This window comes from Saimiri boliviensis, chromosome 14 (genome assembly GCF_048565385.1).
Source record: "Saimiri boliviensis isolate mSaiBol1 chromosome 14, mSaiBol1.pri, whole genome shotgun sequence".
NCBI lineage: Eukaryota > Metazoa > Chordata > Mammalia > Primates > Cebidae > Saimiri > Saimiri boliviensis.
Window position 1 is genome coordinate 55,425,479 of NC_133462.1, and position 23,012 is coordinate 55,448,490.

Genomic DNA, 23,012 nt, shown 5'->3' on the forward strand with positions numbered 1-23,012 from the left:
CTCCCGGGTAATGATCAAGATGGAAGGGTGGAAACATTATATAAAGTTATTTTGAAAATTCATGATTCTGCCTTGACCATTTATGAACCTGAAGTGTCTTTCCTTCCCCTAATAACAACCACATGCCAGCTCAATTTGTACACACTTTGAGGGGCAGGCACACCTAAGGGGGAGACTAAGAAATTCAAACTTAACTCTGATGCAGCTAATTGGATTCTTTTATTGAATTAACATCTCCTAGATCATAAAGACAATGACTCCTTGGTGAATATACTATTCACCAAGTAGTATATTTACTTACAGTGACCTAACTGGACTATGTGGAAAATATAATGAATCTCAGTAAATATTTTTCAAGGTGACCTATTCCTATTCATGTTGGACCTCTCTGGACCAAAGGTGTTGGTATAAGCAGATGACTGGAGAAGAGGTAAAGTTATAGCTACTGGGTTGGGACACCCTAGTTGCATTGCTGTGGACAGAGAACAATTCCAGCACCTGAGCACAGATCACTTTAAACCCCAGAAAGTTCAGGGGAGAAGGACACTTAGGCTTCTTATTCCTTATATTGAGCACCGCAGTCTGGGAAAACAATTGTATGGTCTAGCTGAAACTAGGAGCAGCTGCAGTTGACAATTTAAACTCAAGGATGTGTCCTCCTTGTCCAGGTGTTATAAAAACACTAAAGATCTTGCAAACCTGGCTGGTCCTCAACTACTTTGCCACACCTGACACCACGAATGGAAGTGCCTGACGGCCTCCTCCTCAACCTTGTATGTGTACAAACAGGCCTCACAACTTCATTTCAATTTTTTTTAAGAGATGGGGGTCTCACTATGTTGCCCAGCCTGGTCTTGAACATCCTGCTTTGGCCTCTCAAAACACTAGGATTGCAGGTGTGAACCACTGTGTCCAGCCTCGATCTTAATAATATATCTTCATATGCTTTTCCTGATACTCAGGCAGCTTGGATGTTGCCACAAATGGCAATGGGAGCTGCAGTTACTGCTTCTAACGTACTGAATTAACCAAACCAATGTAACAAAGGCATGAATCCATTTTAACAAGAAATTCTAAACTAGATTGTGTCCCTTTATATTATATATTTGTATGTGGGGGAATGTCTCTCCTTTGGGGTTTAGGGTTGCTCATTTATTGCCCCTTTCATTATTGGTAATGACATCAAAGATCAGTACGCCAATCTAAACTCCCTTGCCTGGGTCACAATGGATAATTGACTGGTCTTAGACTATTTTCTGGCTATCTAAAGTAAGACATGTTGGTGCCCCCAGGACTTACGTACAACTGGTTGAGTCTAGGACCCTGGAGGGTAGAGTTGAAATGTATACTACAGGTTGACTTCATCTTATTTCTTAGAGTCCTCTTGATAGTTTCCTTAATTAAATGCTATATGAGGCAAATTGAACAGATTTAATCCCAGTCTCTGTCAGTCAGATTAAGCAGGGTGGCTAATGGAGTGGCATATTCATATAAAAATTTGAGTTCAGCCGAGAGCACGTGGGGTCACGGGATGGAGTGCTGGAAGAGGCAACTCATGTGTGTCCCGGCAGTTTCTTACTGGGAATGCTAGGCATGCAAAGTCATGACTGATCTTTACCTGCCCATTTCTTGGGGTTGGTTTTGCAGCAAGCATCTCTGAGGAATGAACAACATCTCCCTCTGGGACAAGGAGCAGGCTTCTTGCTGTTTGTTTTAAAAACGATGAATTCCCCAACTCAATGTTCATCAGTTGTGACAAAAATCTGCCAGTGCAGAACTCATCTGGGCCCATGTAGTCCCAACCCTATGGGAATTGGGTGCAGGAGTAATTGATGTAAAGCTGAGGCTCACGCTGCTGGTTGTACACTTTTTTCTGACACAAAAGTTTTATGTCTTTTGCCAGCATTCACAAAACAGTAGCAGGGTAACGTATGAGCTTGTAAAAAGGATAAAAATCAAACCTCAGAATTGACAATACTTTTGGTGGAGGGAAGATATTCTTTCCCTGATGAAATTAGACTTGATGATCAACTTAGGGTAACATAACAATGAGGGAGGAGACGTTGGAAGTTTGAAGGAAGAGAAGATATAAAAAGGCTCATCTTGGGAAATAGAGCTCTAGAAGGATTGTTGCCTAGTGCTAAAGGCCCCATGAGATTTGGCCCCATAAATTTAAAGTGACACTCATCAGTTCAGTGTGTGGCTTGTGAAAGTTTTTCTCCAACCACATTCAAATTGGTTGGAGGTGTGGAGAAGGTGGAGAATTGATTTAACCATAATTGTACTTTTGTCAGGCAAGTACAATGAAGAGAGAAAGAATCAGGAGAGCTGAGGGTAAATACAAGGGAATAATTATAGTGCTGGACCTGGGAACCTTAGTGGAGACAGAGACAAGTGAGGCAATGACCGGAAAAAAGGTGGTTAAGACAGTAGACTAGGCTCAATTGAAAAGGCCCTAAAGTATATGAACTGGAATAAATGGAGGTTCTGGTCACAAAATAGAATGATTTAAAGTGAGGTTTTCAGGAAGGTTATTGGTAATAACAAAGTCTAAGTCATGATTGAAGAAGCGGGCGGAAGCATGTGTAGTGTGGCAGTCACGGTCACTGGAAGTAAGGATTTCAAATAACAGAGAGACAATGGTTTGTATCGGTTGTCCACATGGATGTTGAAATTCTCAAAATGATGACAGGAGTAAGACATTAACATAATTGATTAATGTAATCAGTAACTGAGGAGAAGATACCATGAGGTAGGAAGAACGTTGCAACCAAAAAAGGTAGTGAGTAGTGCAGTTCAAAGACATGTACTTAACATGACTTGGGTTTTTGATGTAGACATTTAATGCTATGAAGTTTCCTCTGAGCACTGCTTTTGCTATATCCCAGGGGTTTTAATAGGTTATGTCACTCTTATCGGTCAGTTCAAGAAACTTTTAAATTTCCTTCTTTATTTCATTGTTGACCCAATGATCGTCAGGAACAGGTTATTTAATTTCCATAGTTTTGAGGGTTCATATTAGAGTTAATTTTGTTTTATTCCACTGTGGTCTGAGAGTGTACTTAATGTAATTTCTACTTTTTAAAATTTATCGAGACTTGTTTTGTGGCCTATCATATGGTCTATCTTGGAGAACGCTGATGAATAGAATGTATACTCTGCAGTTGTTGGGTAGAATGTTCTGTAAACATCTGTTAAGTCCATTTGTTTAGCATATGCTTTAAGTCCATTATTTGTTGATTTTCTGTCAACAAAAATATAAATACCTTGTGGTTTTTTTTTCGTTGTGTTGTTGTTTTGTGGGTCCTGTGAGATTTTTTCTAAGAATGCTGTATTTTGGTGTATTTTGAAGTTCTGTTTCAAGATTTAGAGCTGTCTTTTAGCAGTTATTGAATTGCTGACTTGGTAGTGGTGAAGTCTCTCAGCATTTGTTTGTCTGAAAAAAACCTATCACTTATGAGGCTTAGTTTTGCTGGATACAAAATTCTGAATGAAGAAGGAAGACTAATTTCCTCGATGAAGCAATGAAGTGAGGACATTTAGCTTACCTTTGGGACCAGCCAAACATGAGATTTGGAAGAAGAATAAAGGACAACCACCATTCAAGAAGATTGCAGAAGAAATGGTACCCTGAGAATATAGCATGGTTTGAGCTTAAGCAAGTAAGTGAAAGAAACATTTAGACAAAAAGTTGAGGATATTGGGCTTATTAAATATTCAGCCTATAGTGGGAAGTTTGGAATGGTGTGGAAAATTGCATGAAATTATGGTATATATAGAACATTCTGGGATAAAGATCAGGGATGATGAACTGGCATGCTGGGACTTCTGTGGGTGACTGAGGTAAGCAGACTTATAAGGCATAGTGGTATTGTTCCTGAGGTACTTTAGGGAAAGTACAATCAATTCTGAAAAGTTTTCAAGTAGCAATAATCACACCTCAGATAAACTTCATTGGCTACGATACTGCCACTGCACAAAGCTAATCAATTCTGATTATATCTTCTTCGGAAATTAAATGTTGTTTAAGTAATGACTAAGGGGATAGTTTTTTGCCAAGGGAAAATATAATAAAACCTTTTTTTTGAGAAAGGGACATGTAATTCTCAAGGAAGAGGATTGGTTGGTCTCAGGAAGAGGAGAGGTTTTGGATATTTTGCCCTAGGAACTCAGACTGGGTTGCTTGGGCTGAAGTGAAGTTCTAGGTGAATGTGCATGTCATGGTGGTTGAAGAGGGGATACAGGAGGAGAGAGGTGTTTCTGAGGGTCTTCTGTGTTAATGTCAGAAGACAAGCTCTCTCAACAAACAACTGCAGCAGTAGAACTTGGGAAAGGCACTATAATTAATCATTGATTAGGTCAGGTGCAGGTCAATAATACTGTTCTTCTTAATGATTAACATGCTTAAAAATCATTTCCAGATCTTGGGCAGCTAGAAAAAAGCATGGGATGTCGAGATGGGCATCCTCATGAGTAGCGAACATATACTTGACCGTGTCATATGACAGCTAGCAGGATGGTCTACTGTGAGGAGAACTCTCAATATCCTCAATCTCCCACTGAACATTTTCTTCAACTTCTTTCACTAGCAATCACTTGGCTATTCTTAGGAAACACTACGCTCCTGAAAGCTCTTTTAAATGGGTGTGGTCCATATTTCACTCATCAAAATAGAACCCTGGCATGAAAATCTACCATTCGGGTCTTCTAAGTTGCCGGGACAGCACCTTAAGACTTTAATGATAAATTTCCAAAATACATGTTGGCCAGTGAACTTAAATTGAAGAGTTGGCACCTGTCTGCTGATTATTCCTTTGAGAGCTTTTCCCTAACTTGTGTGATTACAAGTCAGCAGAAGAATGCCAACTTGAGAAAGCAGCCAAGACCCTTGACACCGTGATTATCTATCTCTGTTATAAGCATCTCACAAACATATCTGTCTCTGTTTTGGTCTGCATGTGGTCTTCCAAAGATCAGCCTTTAAATTTTCCTCCTAGCTATAATATCTTTGTAGATATTAGGCAATCAATAAAAATAATTTTTAAAATTAGTCTATGTATGACATGGTATACTTGTCCTGATTATTGCAGCTAACATAGTAAAATCAAAAGGAGTACAAATAGAAATAGTTATACACACTACGAATAGTTTGGTTTCTAGAAATTAACATGCATGGTAAAGGCAAAGGTAAATGAATCAGATGAATCTGTTGAAAAGATGTTTACGAAGTAAACGAGGATAGAAGGGAAGTTTGATCTTTTAGAGTTACAGTTTTATATGCGTATCAAATATCTGTTTGAGATTCCTAGGATTTATATTCTCAAACTTGAAACTGTAAGTAAGAAAAAAAAGTGCATCTCCAGGAACAATGATCCTGAAATGTGAAGTCAGTAAATGAAAAAATTCTATTGAAAATCTCTTTTTCGGCAGGAGATATTGACTGTCCCATATGTCTCATTCCTTCATGACTTCATGAAGCGTTGAATGATATATGTTTGGCCCTCTATGGCTATTTTAGTTGGATTTAGGTAAAGTGACAGGATTTGATTTTTAAGGAAAAGTGAACGCTTCATTTTTAGCAACATTGTGCTCGAAGCGAACGAACTTGCGAACGAAAGCCCCGTGTGCAGCCACTTTGCCAGGTGGCTCTCATCGGGGTGTTTATTGTTAAAAACTAGCTATTTCTGCCTGAGGTTTGAAGCCAGGACTTCATAAGATCCCCTGCTGCACTCAGTTCTTTCCATACAGAGAGCAGATGGGTGAAGCAGAATAAAATCCCAGCCTCAGAGGCAACAATGTAGTGTTCCAGAGACCAGGGAGGGTGTTCCTCTGAGTTGGAGTGCATGCTAATTGGAGTTGGTGAGGGAAAGTTAGAAACGAAAATTGGACTTGGCTTCTGAGATGGTTTGGAAACTTGTTAAAGGTATTATCATGAGTATACTTTGATAAACAGAAATGAAATGTTCACATGAAAGACATATCAATTGTTTCCAATTTCACTTGGCTGGTTAGAACAAGATGGTTCAAGGGTAAGCACTCAGGTCATGAGATCGTTTTAAAAACTTCAGTAGTAACATTGATTTGTGTTTTAAAATGTGAATTTATCAAGCTGTTTGAGTTCTTGTAATTTCCACTAACTTCTATCTGGCACAAAGAGCATAAAAGTTCCCTTTTACTGATTCGCCTGATGGTGTCTTTTTATGGCTCCACTGTGCCACTTATCATATTGTCTTATACTTTCTGCATCATTTTCCTCCTGCTCTTTCCGTTTCCCTGGGGAAGAGGCCATGTATTCCCATCATTTTATCCCCAGAACTGAACCCAGTGCCCTGGCCTGGAAAGCTCAAACATAACAGAAAGAAGCAGCCAACATTCCTTCTAGCAGTGGTCAAGGGTAGTCATACAAAATAAAGATAATTTACTGATGTTGGAATGGACTGAAAAGTGTTATTCAACCACAGGCCGTCTCCAATTATAAATTTATTTTGCTTACCATTAAAATTATGTGGATGTGCAGATTTAAGTACATGCACAGACATTTAAATAAAATAAACGGTGATGCTCATTTCTCATTTTAATTTGAGAGTTGCAACTATGGTCACAAATAGTTATGACAAGATAGGAGCATATTTTGCCAAAATATTTTTGAAAAGATCTTGGAGAATTAGAGGATGGTAACCCCATTGCCTGGAAAGGCACGGTTCAATTCTAGTCATTAAAATATTTGCTCTTTTTTTTTTTTTTTTTTTTGAGACGGAGTTTCGCTCTTGTTGCCCAGGCTGGAGTGCAATGGCGCGATCTCGGCTCACCGCAACCTCCGCCTCCTGGGTTCAGGCAATTCTCCTGCCTCAGCCTCCCGAGTAGCTGGGATGACAGGCACACGCCACCATGCCCAGCTAATTTTCAGTATTTTTAGTAGAGACGGGGTTTCACTATGTTGACCAGGATGGTCTCGATCTCTTGACCTCGTGATCCACCCGCCTCGGCCTCCCAAAGTGCTGGGATTACAGGCTTGAGCCACCGTGCCCGGCAGTCATTAAAATATTTAAATGGATCTTTAGATTTTTCTTAATTATCTCATCGAGTGAGACTCTTGATTTCTTTAGGCCATGGTAACTTGCTTTACTTGCTGGCATTTCTAGAACAAACCTTCAATAAAAGCTAAGCCTCCTTCAGAATGGCTTGATTCCTCTCACTGGGACCCTCTGCCTCCTTGAGTTCCTATTTTCATTTCTCGTCTTCCATGGTCTCAAACTCTCTCATTTCTATCTCCCTGAGTATAATTCTGAGACTCTTAGTTAATTTTCTACTCTGGTATATACCATTTACATTATAAAAAGTTAGAAAAATTACATTACATATGCAAATATATATTGACATAAAAGATAATGAACTTATTATGCAAATATATATTGTATTGTATATATAAATGCAAATTTGTTAATATAAAAGGCAATGTGTTATGCAAATATATATTGTTATAAAAATGCATTTATTACTCTTCACTTATTACTTCTACTACTTCTAAAGAGTAATAAGCATATTCTTAATTATAATACAAAAGAGATTAGTTTTTACCTGTATTTAACAATTGCAATGGCTCTTTTGAATGGAGCTGTCAGAAAATGTATTATGCATAAATACATTTTTCATCATAATAGAAATTTTATTTTAATCTAACAAGCAATGGAACTGTAAATACACATAGCATGTAGAAAAGCAAACTGTGTCTTTCCTGTCTGAAAAATATAAAATGGATGTATAACAAATAAAAATAAAGTTGAATGTCCAACTATTCAGGGTGGAAGAAAGGCAAGGGAAATATTAATTTATTTATTAATGATTAATTATAAATATAGTCATCTCATGGATCAAAATAAATGATATTTGGAACTTCTTGAGACTATCAGGAAAATAAAGAGAAAGTTAACACTTGCTTTTCTGCCTGAAGCCATTAAAGAATATAATTTTCTTTCTACTTAACACAAGTGTTTTTAACAAATGTTACATAGGGACTTCCAGACTGAACAAGAGAGCATAGATTTGTCTCACCTTGTTTCTCTTCACTAAGTATAACAGCCATATAGAACTCTGAAAGGTAGAAGAAGAAGGTGAACTGGTTAGAGACCTCAGGACTAACAGCAAAGCATCAGGGCTTTTTATAACCTCCAGCATAGCACAAGGAGGTGCCTCAGTCCTGGTGTTTGCTGACCCCCAGCCAGCAACAGAAGCAAGAGAAGGCAGCCCAGGTCGGCTCATTCTTTTTGCAGATTAAATGAGAGTCCCACCTACAATATATGATGAGCCTGGTAGAATGGGCAAAGAGAATTAAACAAAGCTTTACTGATTTTATACGTATATGTATGTATAAAAAAGGATCTGAAAGAGTATGCAAAGAAAAGTTGGCTGATGATTCCCCAAATTTGCCAAAAGACATAAATATAATGATTTTAAAAGGTGAGAATATCTCAAATAGGATAAACACAAATAAGTTGACACCAAGTCATATTACAAATAAGCTGCTGAAAACTAAAGTCAAAGAAAAAAGTACTACAAGCAGCTAGATAGAAGTAATGTGTTACCTAGAGGGCAACACCACTTTTCTTTTGCTTTTTTGTAAACATGTGATTGAGTTTATTGTATAACAGTAATAGAAAATGGGATTGTACAAAGAAAAGAGGTGGAGATAAACCTGGATGAGGGTTTCATACTGGGTGTCCCATCCACAGGCCTCAGCACCCCCCACCAAGAACTGCCCAATTGTTTCACGTCAAGAGGTTGATCTTGCAAGCCATTTCCATGTTGTAGATCCACTGGCACCTTTCATAGCTTTCCCTCTGTCGCCGGCCACATGATTTCTCATAATTCCTCCAAAGCTTAATGTCCTAAGTGAGCTCATCCTTAGTGAGGGTTCTGTTTAGGGTCCCGTCTGCACCTTCCACATTCCCTTCCTATACCATCACAGTCCTGGCGATGAACTTCAGATGTTTTGCCATGACCTTGGATTTAAGTCTACATTTTGCAGAACCACAAAGACCCATCGCCAGGCATGGAAAGGACAGGAGTGGAAAGGAGGTGCCAGAGGGTGCTAACAACCACACACAGTTCCAAAGGGGCCTGGGTTGGGAGTTGGGAAAGAAATTGTTGGTCTTTGGCAAAGGGAGCAAGATCCCGCCAACCTGCCCTCCTGCCAAGCCCACCTTCCTTTCCCCAAACCCTGCACCCAACACCGCTTTTCAATAATAGCAGATTTCTCATTTGAAACTGTGGAGTGCAGAAGAAAATTATGGAGAATTTTTCAAATTCCATAAGAAAAGAACTGTCAGTCATGAATTCCACATTTAATAAAACTACCTATCAGGAATGGATGTGCAATAAATATATTCTCAAAGGAAAACCAAAAGAAATTGTCACTAGAATACCTATCCTCACAGAATGGCTAAAGAAAGCTCTCTAAACCTAAAGATAATAATTTTTTAAAATAAAGAATCTTGAGGCCTAATGTGGAGAGGACAAAACAATGGAGAATAGAAATATTAGTAAACACAATGGAGTATCCTCCATTTCATGAGTTTTCTAAATTATATGTAATGATTAAAATAAAAATTATAACACCATCTAACCCTCAAAACAATATTTTAAAGTAGAAAAGGCAAAAAAAAAAAAAACACCCTAAATAGAAGTAAAATTCCTATACTTCACTTGAAGTGGTAAAATACTGAAACCAATAGGCTGTGATCAGTCATACCAAGAGAGATTACTATGAAAATTACACAGCAGTATATTAAAAACACTATTCAGAAATCAAGATGCAATCCTAAAAATAGTCAGCTAACTCACAAGAAGTAAAGAGATGAATCAAACAGAAAACGGATAATGAAATCATAGAGCTAAGCCCTATAATAATAATTACTTAGATATAAATGGCCTAAATACAAAATTAAAAGGCAAATTAATTGGCAAAGTAAATTTAAAAAGCATGACCCAACAATTTGCTGTTTGATATTTGATATGCTGTTTACAAGAAACTCATTTCAAATTTAATGACATAAGCCGGTTGAAAATGTAAGAGTGGAAAAATATATACTGTGTAAATATAATTTTAAGAGGCAGGAATGGCTATAGCAATACCAAATGAATAGATTTCAAAGCAAAAATAGAATACGAAATGAAGAGTATCATTGCATAGTGATAAAAAGATCAAGACACCAGGAAGACATAATGACCCTAACTGTGTAGACACTGAACAATAAAGCCTCAAAATACGTGAAGAAAAATTGAAGAAAAGTTGACAGAACTAAAAGAAGAAATCAGACAAATCGGTAAGTATAGGTGGAGACTTTAACACCTCTCTTTTAAACAAGTAACAGGACTGCTAGACAGTCTTATTCTATATCAGTAAGGATATAGAAAATGTGAACAATATGATAAGTCAATGGGCTCTAATTGACAATATATAAATTGCCTCTAAACAACAGCAGAATGTATGTTGGTTTTTACCTTTTATTCAGGCAACCATGCAACATTTACCAAGATCAAAAAACAAACCAAAAAAACAAACCCCAACAAATTTTAAATAATTTGAATTATTTGAAGTTATACAGAGTGTGTTCTCTAATCTAATGGCATCAAACTGAAAACCAGTAACAGAAAGATAAGAGAAAAATGTCTAAACAGAAATTAAACAATACAATTATTATTTCTAAGTAATCCATGTGTCAAAAAGGAGATCAAAAAGGAAATTCAAAAATATACAGCATAGTATTAGTATGGCATATAAAAATATGGGGATGCATCTACTAAAGCAGTTATTGGGAGTTAAATTTATAATGCTTATATAATAGAAAAGAGAAAAGGTCTTAAATCAATAATAAAAGTTCCTGTCTCAAGAAGCTAGAAAAATAAAAATAAATTTAAAAGAACAGAAAATAAGCCCAAAGCAAGCAGAAATAAGGACATAAAAAAGAACAGAAATGAATAAAATTGGAAAACAGGAAAACAGAGAAAAATTAATAAAACACAAACCTAGTTTTTAAAAAAATCAATAAAATTGACAAATCTGTAAAAAGATGGACAAAAAAAGAGAGAAGATATAAATAGTCAAAATCAGGAACGAAACAGGGAATTCATTACAGATTCTGCAGTCATTAAAAGGGTAACAAGGCACTGCTATGAACAACGTTATGCTCAGAAATTAAACAGAAACATTAGCAATATAGAAGATCTGATCAATACAATCACTTAACATGATCTAATTGACATATACAGAATTTTTTATTCCACCCAACAACAGCAAAATACACAATTTTTGGAAAAAAAATGGACCAATCCCTTGAAATCCACAAATTACCAAAAACAGGTAATCTTGATAGTTTTATAAAAATACTGAAATTAAATTTGCAATTCAAGATTCAGAAAATGAAATCTCTAGGCTCAGCTGATTTCACTGAAGATGTCTACTACATATTTAAAGAATTATTAGCATCAATTTTACGTACTCTCTTCCAAAAAATAGAAAATGAAGAAACATTTCCCAACTTATTTTATGAGGTCAATATTACCTTGATCATAAAACCAGAGAAAGACAGCACAAACACACACACACACACACAGACACACACACACACACGCACACAAAAGGGAGAGAGAGAAAGAAAACTATAGACCAATACCTTTCACGAATTTAGAAGAAAAAGTCTTACAAAACATTAGTAAACTGAAAAAAACACACCAAGTGGGATTTATTTCAGATATGCAAGTCTGGTTCAATATTTGAAAATGAACCAGTGCAATCTACCACATCAACAAGCTAAATAAGAAACGTCCATGATAAATCAATTGCAGAAAAAGCATCTGGCAAAATCCAATACCCATTTATGGTAAAAACTCTTAGCAAGTTAGGAGTAGAGAGGAAAACTATTTTCCAAAGATTCTATGGAGATCATAGTTCATGGTAAAAAAGACTGCTTTCCCTTTAAAACTGTGAATGAAGCAAAATGTCTGCTCTCACAACTCTTCTTCAGCATAGTAAAATAAATAGCATGTGTATTGTAAAGGAAGAAATAACACCATTCCTGTTTGCAGATGCCGTAATCGTCTATGCCCTGGAATCTACAAAAAGAAAATTCTTAGATCTCATAGGTGAATTAAATGAAGTCTCACTATATACAATTAACACACAAGAAGCAATGATATTTCTAGCTCTCTAGCAAGTGGCATCTGTTGCTTATTACCAGAAGTAAAAGTATGGACACATTTGGCCACTGCATTTTGGTATTGGAGTCACCAAGAAAAACACATACAATCAAGTACTAGATGGAACAACGCTTTATTCACGTAGAGAAGAGACAGAGCAGGGTCAGCTCTGTAATGGGCATCAGTCCTCATAAACAGCAAGGCCTTCTTAGCAGCAGATGTGGGGCAGTTGGCAGCCTGCAGCCCTTTCATGCTGCAGCAGAAGAACCTTTTGCCCTCCCAGCAGAAGAAAGATATAGCAGTGAGGCTGGCTAGGTGCCATATAGTACATATGTTTAAGCAGAACAAGGGTGTACACACTGAGTCCGAAACAGGGAAAGATATTCCCACACAAGGTGATAAGTCCAGCATGGGCTGCAAGGACTCTTTATCTCTTGGGAAGGAAATGTTCTAGGCCCGAGGCCCATTCTTATGAGGATGAGTAGGGGTTTGAAAGGCCACATGCACAAGACTGCCTTTCCCAACACTAACAATGAATATGTAGAAACTGAATTAAAAGCAGAATACTACTTACTATCCTGCAAAAGAAAATTAAATACTCAGGTATAACATCGCAAAAAAAATGCCCCGGGTCTGTATGTGCAAAATTGCTCAACAGTTAAAAAACAAAAGCAACTAGGAAATAGGAAAAAAAAAAAAACATGGGGAGACATTTTCCTGAAAAAGACTAACAGATGTCAAACAAGCATATATAATAATATGTTCAACATCACTAGTCATTAGAGAAATGCAAATTAAAACCACAATGATATAATTGCGTATCTATCAAAACGACTGATTCTTTTTCCGGTATATAAACTATTTATTAACAGACAAGGCCTACAGACTTATTTCTTCTTGGATACACTCACGGTGCGGCCACGGCGGCCAGTGGTCTTGGTGTGCTGGCCTCGGACACGAAGGCCCCAGAATTGGTGAAGCCCTCTATGGGCCTTTTTAAACAAACAAACAAACAAAAAGCAACGATAACATTAAATACTGGTGAGACTGCAGAGTAACTGGATCACTCATACATTGCTGGTGGGAATACAAAATGGTACAGACATTCTGGAAAACAGTTTGACAGTTTCTTAGAAAACTAAACATGAAACTATCATAGGAACCAGCAATTTTACTCTTGAGAATTTATCTCAGAGAAGTGAATACTCATAGTCACACAAAAAGCCTGTACAACAATCTTTCTAGCAGCTTCATTCACAATAGTGGAAAATTGAAACTATCTAGATGTCTTCAATAGCTGAATGATTGAAAAACCTTTGATAAACACATACCATAGAATTTTACTTAGCAATGAAAAGGAACAAACTATGGATACACACAACCTCAATAAATCTCCAAAGAATGATGCTGAGTGGAAAAAAAAAACCACCCTATTCTAAAAGTTTACACACTGCATGATTCGATTTATATTAATATTCTTGGAATGACAAAATTCTACAAGTGTGGAACAGATGAATATTTGCCAGGGAAGAGGGATGAGGAGGCAGGGAAGGAGAGAGGTGGAATCCCTGTGATGACAATTGTTCCATATATGGACTCTGTCAATGTCAATATCCAAGTCTGATACTGAACTATACTTTTGCAACATGGTACTATTGGGGAAATTAGGTAAAGTGTATGTGGGCCTCCTTGTATGCCTTAAAACTGCACATGAGTATACTATGATCATTTAAAAAGTTATTTAAAATGAAGTATAGAAAAACACATGCAGACATAAAAAAATGGGTCTGGAGGCTAAACTTAGAATCAGAAGATCTAGGTTTGTATCCCCAGTGTACTAGTTCTAGCTTTTATGTCAAATTGGTTATCTGCTTGCAAAACTTATTTTCTCTTTATTTTAGGTACACAGAAAGACTAGATGTTCCAGTCTTTTCTGCAGTTAGATGCAGTCATAGGATTAAATTTGACCAATGAAACGTGGGTAAAAGAGATATTCATTACTGGTAGTGGTTGTTCCATAAAACCTGCAGGTGTCCTGCTCCATTTTCTTTTCTTCTCCAGTGGCTTGCTGCAGAAGCTCCCAGCAACTTTGGAAGTAACATTTTGAAGCACGGGAAAAACAAAGAGGAGCCTGTGACCCTGAGTCACCATTTGTAGGACGATTGATGATGGGAATCCGGTTTTGAAATTCACATGAGTGAAAAATAAACCATTTCATTAAGCCACAGAGATTTGGGGCAGCCAGGACATCTTAACTTATATAGTCATTCCTGGCAGCTCTTCAGAAATCAAGCCAACATTTTTTCTGAACATTCTACTGCCTCTCCTATTTAGATCTGCAGATTCAAGGGGTCACCCATTTCCTTTTATTTGATGAGGCAATATTAGCAATGTCCTCTGACTTTGACAGAATCACCCCTTTATGACCCGAAAACCAATATTTAAAAAACAATTTATAATGCCTTCACCTTATTGCCAGAAAAAAATAAAGGAGCTGACAAAAATGCATACACGAGACCAAAAGTTTAGAAACAAATTTTTGAAAAGAGGCAATAGTAAGAAACAGAAACAGGAAATTTAAATATCCCCAGAGGTGAGGTAAATACATAAATATATTTTGGAAAGTCCTATATGTTTGCAGATCTCATATGTATTTCTAGCAGCTTACATAACTGGGAAATATGATATATTACAAGATGTATTTCATGCATTTACTCAGTTTAATAATATCAAGATTTATTTGCATGCATTTTTAAAACTAGGGTAGGAAGCATGCATGATAGAAGTTGTTCAGGGAAAACATCACTTTCCTGATACTGACACCTGAGGGAATTTTTTTCCTGTACGTTCTCCTTGAAAGGTCAGTGAATAAGGAAATAAACATTTTCTGTATCGACCTTGGAGCAAACTCTGCCACAAATCAAAGATAGTTAAACTTCAAAAATGAAACATTGAAAGAGAATACTAAGTGAAAATAGACACCCCCTTCTTCTGTCTCATTTACTTTTCTTAGAAATCCCCAACAATAACTGAAATATTTTCCAGAGGCGTCACTTAATCTAATGAGAAAGAAATATAATAGAAATCTAGACTGTAATTGGTTTTCTCAGTGATATCAATGAAAGTGTGGGTAAATTGTTAACCATTAATGAATTGAGGACTGTCTCAAAAATTCTGAAAATTTTCAGAACAGGAAGCAGACACATACAGAACTGTTCGCCGGAAGACATAAATGCAAATTTCCTCTGGGTTTTAGGTAAGAAAGTTGTTAAAAAAAAAAAAAAAAAAAAAAAAAAAAAAAAAAAAAAAAGAGTAATTTAAACTTGATACATGGAATGACTTTAGCTATAGAATCATTGAGGAAGATTACTTGAAACTAATTCATTTTTCCCAGTGTAAATATAAGTACAATCACTTTTTTCAGCAAATTTGAATAACGTAAAATTTGACATCACTATCAAATTTGATAGCATAAAAAATTCAACATTTTCTGTGTATAAGGTAAAGAACCTGAGATGCACTTCAATTCCCAGAATAACATATAAAAATGTCGCCCCTTTCATATCTCTTTTATCGCTGCTTTTAACATTTCTCTCATGATTTGAGGAATTCTGATCTGTGAAACAAGATACCTTTCCTGCCCACACGGGGGACCCTTTGCACCATAGCGCGGGTCTTCCTGCTGATACACCACGTGGTTAAATCCATGGTCTGCCGTGAAATGCCAGAAAGTCAAGTCATACCCCATCTCCTGGGCCTCACCTGTGAATCCAGGCTGACAGACACAAACATAACCTGAGGCTTCGCGATAGCTGAAAGAAGGCGGTCCAACGATGTGTCCATATCGTTTCTCTGAGGACAGCTCCACACATTCCCCGTCCGACTGGCAGGGGTTACTGCTGCATTCGTTGATGTCGATCTCACACTGGACACCTGTGTATCCTGCAGGATAAAAATTCAGAGGACCCGCTAAGTCGAAGGTGTCGAGTCGCACAGCATCCGCCTAAAAGGAGGCTGACCACTATACTGGCATCAATTAACAAGTTGATGCGCCTGGTAAGAGGAGGCTTACGTGGAAACAAATACGAGAAGCAATAAATCACTGAAATAATTTTGACCAACATTTTTTAAAAGACGATTTGATTAATAAGACTTGAAATAAAATGAGATGTCAGGATAACCTGCATTTAACCTGAACATTTTAATGAAAGGCTCCACATTTTCAAATATTCTTCATCTGTGAATTTGCATTAAAAGTATTTCAAGAAGCCGGGTGTGGTGGCTCAAGCCTGTAATCCCAGCACTTTGGGAGGCTGAGGCGGGTGGATCACGAGGTCAAGAGATAGAGACCATCCTGGTCAACATAGTGAAACCCCGTCTCTACTATAAATACAAAAAATTAGCTGGGCATGGTGGCGTGTGCCTGTAATCCCAGCTACTCAGGAGGCTGAGGCAGGAGAATTGCTTGAACCCAGGAGGTGGAGGTTGCGGTGAGCCGAGATCGCGCCATTGCACTCCAGCCTGGGCAACAAGAGCGAAACTCAGTCTCAAAAAATAATAAAAAAAAAAAGTACTTCAAGAGAATTGCTGAAAAGTCAGCAAATATTCACAAAACCAAAGTAAATCCTTCTCTTAAAACTCAAAGTAAAGCCAAATCCTGATTTTCAAACACTCAATGAAACAGAAAAATAGGTTGTTTTAAATTTGCATGGACTTAGCTGGATGATTTTATTAGGACCAGGAATAAGAACAGTAAAACATAAATGATTTGTCACTTTATAAATAATTAAAATATTAAATATAAATGAAAGTTTCCTACTTGACCTTTTCGTTGCTTTATAGTTGCTTTTAAATATCGGCAACCATAAGAAACATACACAGTTTTAGGGTATGCATATGTTTTAACATAACTGGAACCATATTATCTGCATTCTTTAGCAGCTTGCTTTGTTTATTCCCTTGCACAGTCTACCATGTTAGTGATAAAGATCTAACGCATAATTTTTAACTACTGCTAAGTATTTCAGAATACAGATGCACCATGGCTTACCCATTGTCTTACAGTTTAACCTTTGTTTGATATACATTTTTGCTATTGCAATGTTGCAATGACTATCATTATACATGGCTGTTTGTATAAGTGCTTGAGTATAACCATACAGTTTATGTCTAGAGGTGGGATTTCTGGGTTATAAGTTACATATGTTTTAAATTTTAATAAAAACTGGCAAAGATCTCTAATGTAGTTGTGCCATTTGCACATTACCAGCAGTGGATGATTGTGAATGTGGCTCTGAACGCTTGCCAATGTTTGCTCTCACCTAAAATAAAATTTCTTACCAGTTAGTATCTCACTGTTATTTTGGTTTACATTTTCTCCAGTTACTATTGAGCTTAACATTTTGGGGATTTTTTTTAACCATTTCATATTTTTTCCTGTTTTGTCAATAGACTGTTTTTCGTATTGATTTATAAGAGTATTTATATACTGTGTACAGTACTAGCTCCAAAATATAAATTTAGTAGGATGCAAATGTAACACTGATGGTCAATAGGATAACATCAACTGTTTTGTAACATGGTAAGAGATATGCATAAAGTTATTTTTTAATTATTTATTTATTTATATATTTTTGAGATGGAGTCTCACTCTGTTGCCCAGGCTGGAGAGCGGTGGTGTGATCTCGACTCACTGTAACCTCCGCCTGCCAGGTTCAAGCAATTCTCCTGCCTCAGCCTCCCAAGTAGCTGGGATTACAGGCATGTACCACCATGCCTGGCTAATTTTTGCATGTTTAGTAGAGACAGGGTTTCACCATGTTGGCCAGACTGGTCTCGAACTCCTGACTTCAGGTGATCTACCCGCCTCAGCCTCTCAATGTGCTGGAATTACAGGCATGAGCCACCGCACCCAGCCTGAAGTTTTTACGAAACGTAATTCAACTTCACAGTCACCTAAGGGCCTTTGCGATATCATTTAACTCTGCTGAGAAATGTTCTGGAAACAAAATTTACAGTCGAGAGTTATAAAACTTGTAAACTAAATCAAAGTATAACTTTACTTTAAAATCATTCAACAGCTTCCCCTTTCACATAGAATTGAAATCAAAATCTTTAATAGAACCTCAAAAACTCCCTGCATTCTCACAGCCTTCATGATGTTGTTCTCTCTTCTAGAAAACTCTCCTTCAAGTGTTTTCTTGGCTAACTCTTACTCAGTTTTCAGACTTTATCTTGTATTACTTTCTCAGAATAACTTTCCATCATGGACAGATATAAATAAGATTCCCTTATTTTCTCTCATGCCACCCAATGATTTTCTTTCATTCCTCTTATTGTAATTTTTAATTATGTATTAATTTGTGTATGTGGTTTCCTCCCTCAGCAGGCTTTATCTTCACAAAACAGAGACTGTGTTCATTTCATTTACTACTCCAATAGTGAGCAATATGTAAGGGATAGCCCTTCAATCAATAGTACTAATCAAGGATTGAAAATAACAATTTAGATTATAATCCTAGTTTAGCACATAAACCAGGAAATTGATTATTAATAATAAGTAAATAATAAGATTATAATGTGATTGTTCATTTTTTGTATTAATAATTTAAATAAACAACTAAATGAGATCATATGTTAAATCACAACCACAACATAAATTCTGCAACTCAACAGTGTAATGTATTTGTTACATATGACCCTTGGGGCCTTTCTCAACCATCTGAAGAAGAAACTTGGAGTGAAAGAGTTAAACAAAAAAAAAAAGGAACTAAAAGAACATGAAGAACACGTCAGATCAAGACCCAACAATACTTTAGAGTTACCCCCGCCAACCCAAAGATCAGTCAGAGTCTCTTAAACTTGGATGTCTACTTTTTGAATACTATTTCATACCTAAGATTCTTCAAATACATTAAATAATAGTTTTTACAATAAGATTTTATTAACTGATACTTGTAATACTACAGTAGCCTTCCTAAGAAAGGCTGAACTATTTTCAATTTTCTTCTAGTTCTCAGACTCGAGACACACATAAGCCAGGTTAGGGAGGAATTTAGAACTGTCATAAATCCTTTTTTGCTTTTCCTGCTCATGTATTATCTCACTCAAATCATGAACATTTGGAAGGTTCTGATTTATAGTCTTGCCAGTCCTGTCCCCACCACTGAGGCCCTGTGGGAATTTTATTTTCTGCTCTCTTTAACCATGTATATAAATACACTCCTTCAGTCAAGGCTATATTCAATTTAACAAGTTTTTCTATAAAACTCTGTACAAAGAAACAATATGATACTGAATCATATCCCCGGGCTTCTTTCTTCTATTATGTTTGTTTGTTAACAATTCCAATCACATCTGGGTATCAGGAAATCTTTTAAGGTAAGCGTTTAAGGTGACTGACACTTCTTGTAATTATTAATTACTTCTGAAATGAGGACCCTAGTCAATTATAGGACTACATTCTTGCCATTGTGTTCTGTGGTAGTGGAGTCATGATCTGAAGAAATGGTCTCCTTTCCTTAGATATAGACTAGTTTGTAGTGTTAACTTTTATCTTTGTATACAACAGCAAGATAGGTTACAAAGGTATTCAGGATGTTCTATCTAGGCAAAATTACCATCCATGCGTAACCCAGGGCAGAAACCCAGAGGCAGAACTGTCATAAGCCTGTGCCCTTTTCTCACTGGCCACGTGAGTTCCACCTCCCATGTGACTCTCAGGACTACCCACCGCACACCCCACTCCAACCACTATTGTCTTAGTTCTAGCAAACAGGCTCATCTCCTCAAACTACAGAAGAATCTTCTTACTAGATTTCCCTGCCTTTAGTTTTATTTTCTTCGCTCATCTGCCACAAAGCCAGGGAGCGCTTCTGAAATTAGCAAAGCAGATTTGTTACTCTTCTGCCCCATAGTTGGCAGGGCTTTGTGATATGGCTTCAGTTCTGCTCCCCAGTTCCATCTCTCTACCTCCAGCCCTACACAGTCCAGAATTTTTACAATCACTCACAGTTCCACAATTAGACATGCTCTTTCTTTTCTTCGTTGTTGTGTTTGTTTGTTTGTTTGTTTGTTTTTTGAGATGGAGTTTTGCTCTGCAGCCCAGGCTGGAGTGCAGTGGCATGATCTCGGCTCACTGCAGCCTCCGCCTCCCGGGTGCAAGTGATTGTCTTGCCTCTACTCTCCTGAGCAGCTGGGACTACAGGTGTGCACTCCCACACCTGGTTACTTTTTTTTTTTTTTTTTTCTGTATTTTTCGTAGAGATGGGATTTCATCATGTTGGCCAGGCTGGTCTCGAACTCCTGACCTCAACTGATCTGCCCACTTTGCCCTCCCAAAGTGCTGGCATTACAGGTGCAACCACTACTCCCCGCAGGACGTGCTTTTTTCTATGTGTGCCTGCCGCCTTTCTTCTTTCTTCTTCTCCTTCCTCTCTTCATTTCTTAAGTAACGGTCTAGACGACTTCCCAATTTTGATACTCATTTAACTTTTATTTAGTGCTTACTGTGGTCCAGGATAAGCCTGGAGTTTTATATATGTTACTGGATTTCTCTCTGAAACAACTCTATCCTGTGGATGTTATAAATGAGGAAACTGAGGATCAGAGCAGTAATTTGTCCAAAGTTGCACAGCTAGTGAGTACATTTATGGAACCTGCTCAGTTATCTTTAGCTTATCTAAAACAGTGCCTTTGGTCGAGCTACCACTGTACTTCTCTATTCATTTTTACAGAATTTATGTATTTATTTATTTATTTATTTTTTGAAACAGAGTTTCGCTCTTGTTACCCAGGCTGGAGTGCAATGGCACGATCTCGGCTCACTGCAACCTCCGTCTCCCGGGTTCAGGCAATTCTCCTGCCTCAGCCTCCTGAGTAGCTGGGATTACAGGCGTGCGCCACCATGCCCAGCTAATTTTTGTATTTTTAGTAGGGACGGGGTTTCACCATGTTGACCAGGATGGTCTCAATCTCTTGACCTCGTGATCCACCCGCCTCGGCCTCCCAAAGTGCTGGGATTACAGGCTTGAGCCACCGCGCCTGGCCTTTACAGAATTTTTATAGCCTCTTATTGTACCAGAAATTGTACATAGATGTTAACCTATGTCTTTCTACTGGAATTTAGGCTCCTTGGAGGAAGGAACCATATCTTTTTGATTCCCAGATCTCTATTGTATTAGCCACTGAAATCCATGTGGCTTAAATGATGGAACCCATGAATGAATGAATGGAACATGCACTCCTTGGGTTTCTTGAGGTAGATGTTCTGAACTGCCTGACTCCTTTGCAAAGTCCTGCCCTTATACATGATTTCCACCTCTTGGTGTAGAACTTGCTATGCAGTTGCCCTTTTTTGAGTGCTTAATATGTGGCAGGTTTTATTTTTATAATTTTACTTTTCATAGTAATACTATGAGTGAAGTATTTTTATCCCAATTTTCCCAATGAGGAAAAAGATTAAGAGGAAACTCACCCAAGTTCCTTCAGTTAATAAACAGGGAATATATCCTACTCCTAAACCTTCCACTCCACCCTCTGCTTCTGGACAGAGGCCTTTCATGAGTGTTGGTTGGTGACAAGAACATGAAACTACATCGTTTGAAAAATGTTCAGTGTTTAAGTCAAATTGATGAGCAAAGGATAGCCAATATTCCTCATTCATCACTTGCAGGTGGGAAGACATACCATATATAAATTTCCAAGCCATAGCATCCCAAACTTCCTTTTATATTTTCATTTATTTTTCCTATAAAATATATTTAACCAAAGATATCAAACATGTCTTAGGCAGTAGGACATCTTTTAAGCAGAAGCTGCTCCTGATTGGATTGACTCTAGTCTACATGTTTCCATTCCAACCATGGAATTATCATTTTCTTAGACAATAAAATTAGTGGGGAGAGAGAGACAGATGATCAGTAAGCTTATAAAACTAGGCCTTGAGTAATTATAAGTTTATCATTTTCCCAGTGAATAAAGCAGGAAGGAGAGGAGATACTGTATCTTTTATTTTTATCAATAAAATCCTAACAAGAATTAGATTAAAAAATAGTCATACATCACTTAAAGACAAATATCTGTTCTGAGAAATAAGTCATTACACAATTTCATCATGGTGTAAACATTATAACGTGTACTTACACAAACCTAGATGTTATAGCTTACTACATCCCTAGGCTTGGGGTATAGTCTATTGCTGCTAGGCTACAAACCTGTACAGCATTTTACTGTACTGAATACTATAGGCAATTGAAATACAATGGCATTTGTGTATCTAAACATACTTAAACATACAAAAAGTACAATAAAAATACAATATGAAAGATTTTTTTAAGTGGTACACTTGTGTAGGGTACTAACATGAATGAAGCTTGCAGGTCTGGAAGTTGCTCTGAGTGTCAGTGAGTAATGAGTGAATATAAAAGCCTAGAATATTATTGGATACTACTGTAGATTTTATAAATACTGTATACTGAGGCTACTCTAGGTTTATTAGAAAACTTTCTGTCTTTAATAATAAACTAGCCATAGTGTACTAGAACTTTTTTACTTTATAAATGTTTCAAATGTTTTAACCTTTGGAATCTTAAATAATGCTTAGCTTAAATCACAAACACATTATACAGCTGTAGAAAATAATTTCTTTACATCTAATTCTGTATGTTTTAGTCTATTTTCAATTTTTTTTTACCTTTAAGCTTTTTATTAAACATCAAGATCCAAACACACACCATAGTGTAGGCTGACATGGAGTCAGGACCAGCAATGTCACTGTCTTCTACCTTCACACCTTGTCCCACTGAAATGTCTTCAGC

The 23,012-nt window shown here is 37.1% G+C and overlaps 1 protein-coding gene and 1 pseudogene across 2 annotated transcripts in view; both read right to left on the bottom strand.

Moving 5' to 3' along the window:
• CRB1 (crumbs cell polarity complex component 1) overlaps positions 1–23,012 on the bottom strand; it is a 223,985-nt gene that overhangs the window by 113,113 nt on the left and 87,860 nt on the right. For both annotated transcript variants that reach the window (XM_003944139.4, XM_003944138.4), the window contains one exon: positions 15,958–16,137. In XM_003944139.4, coding sequence (XP_003944188.2) covers positions 15,958–16,137 — 180 coding nt within the window. The remainder of the gene's footprint in view (positions 1–15,957; positions 16,138–23,012) is intronic.
• Positions 3,862–3,984, bottom strand: LOC120362938 (U4 spliceosomal RNA; annotated as a pseudogene).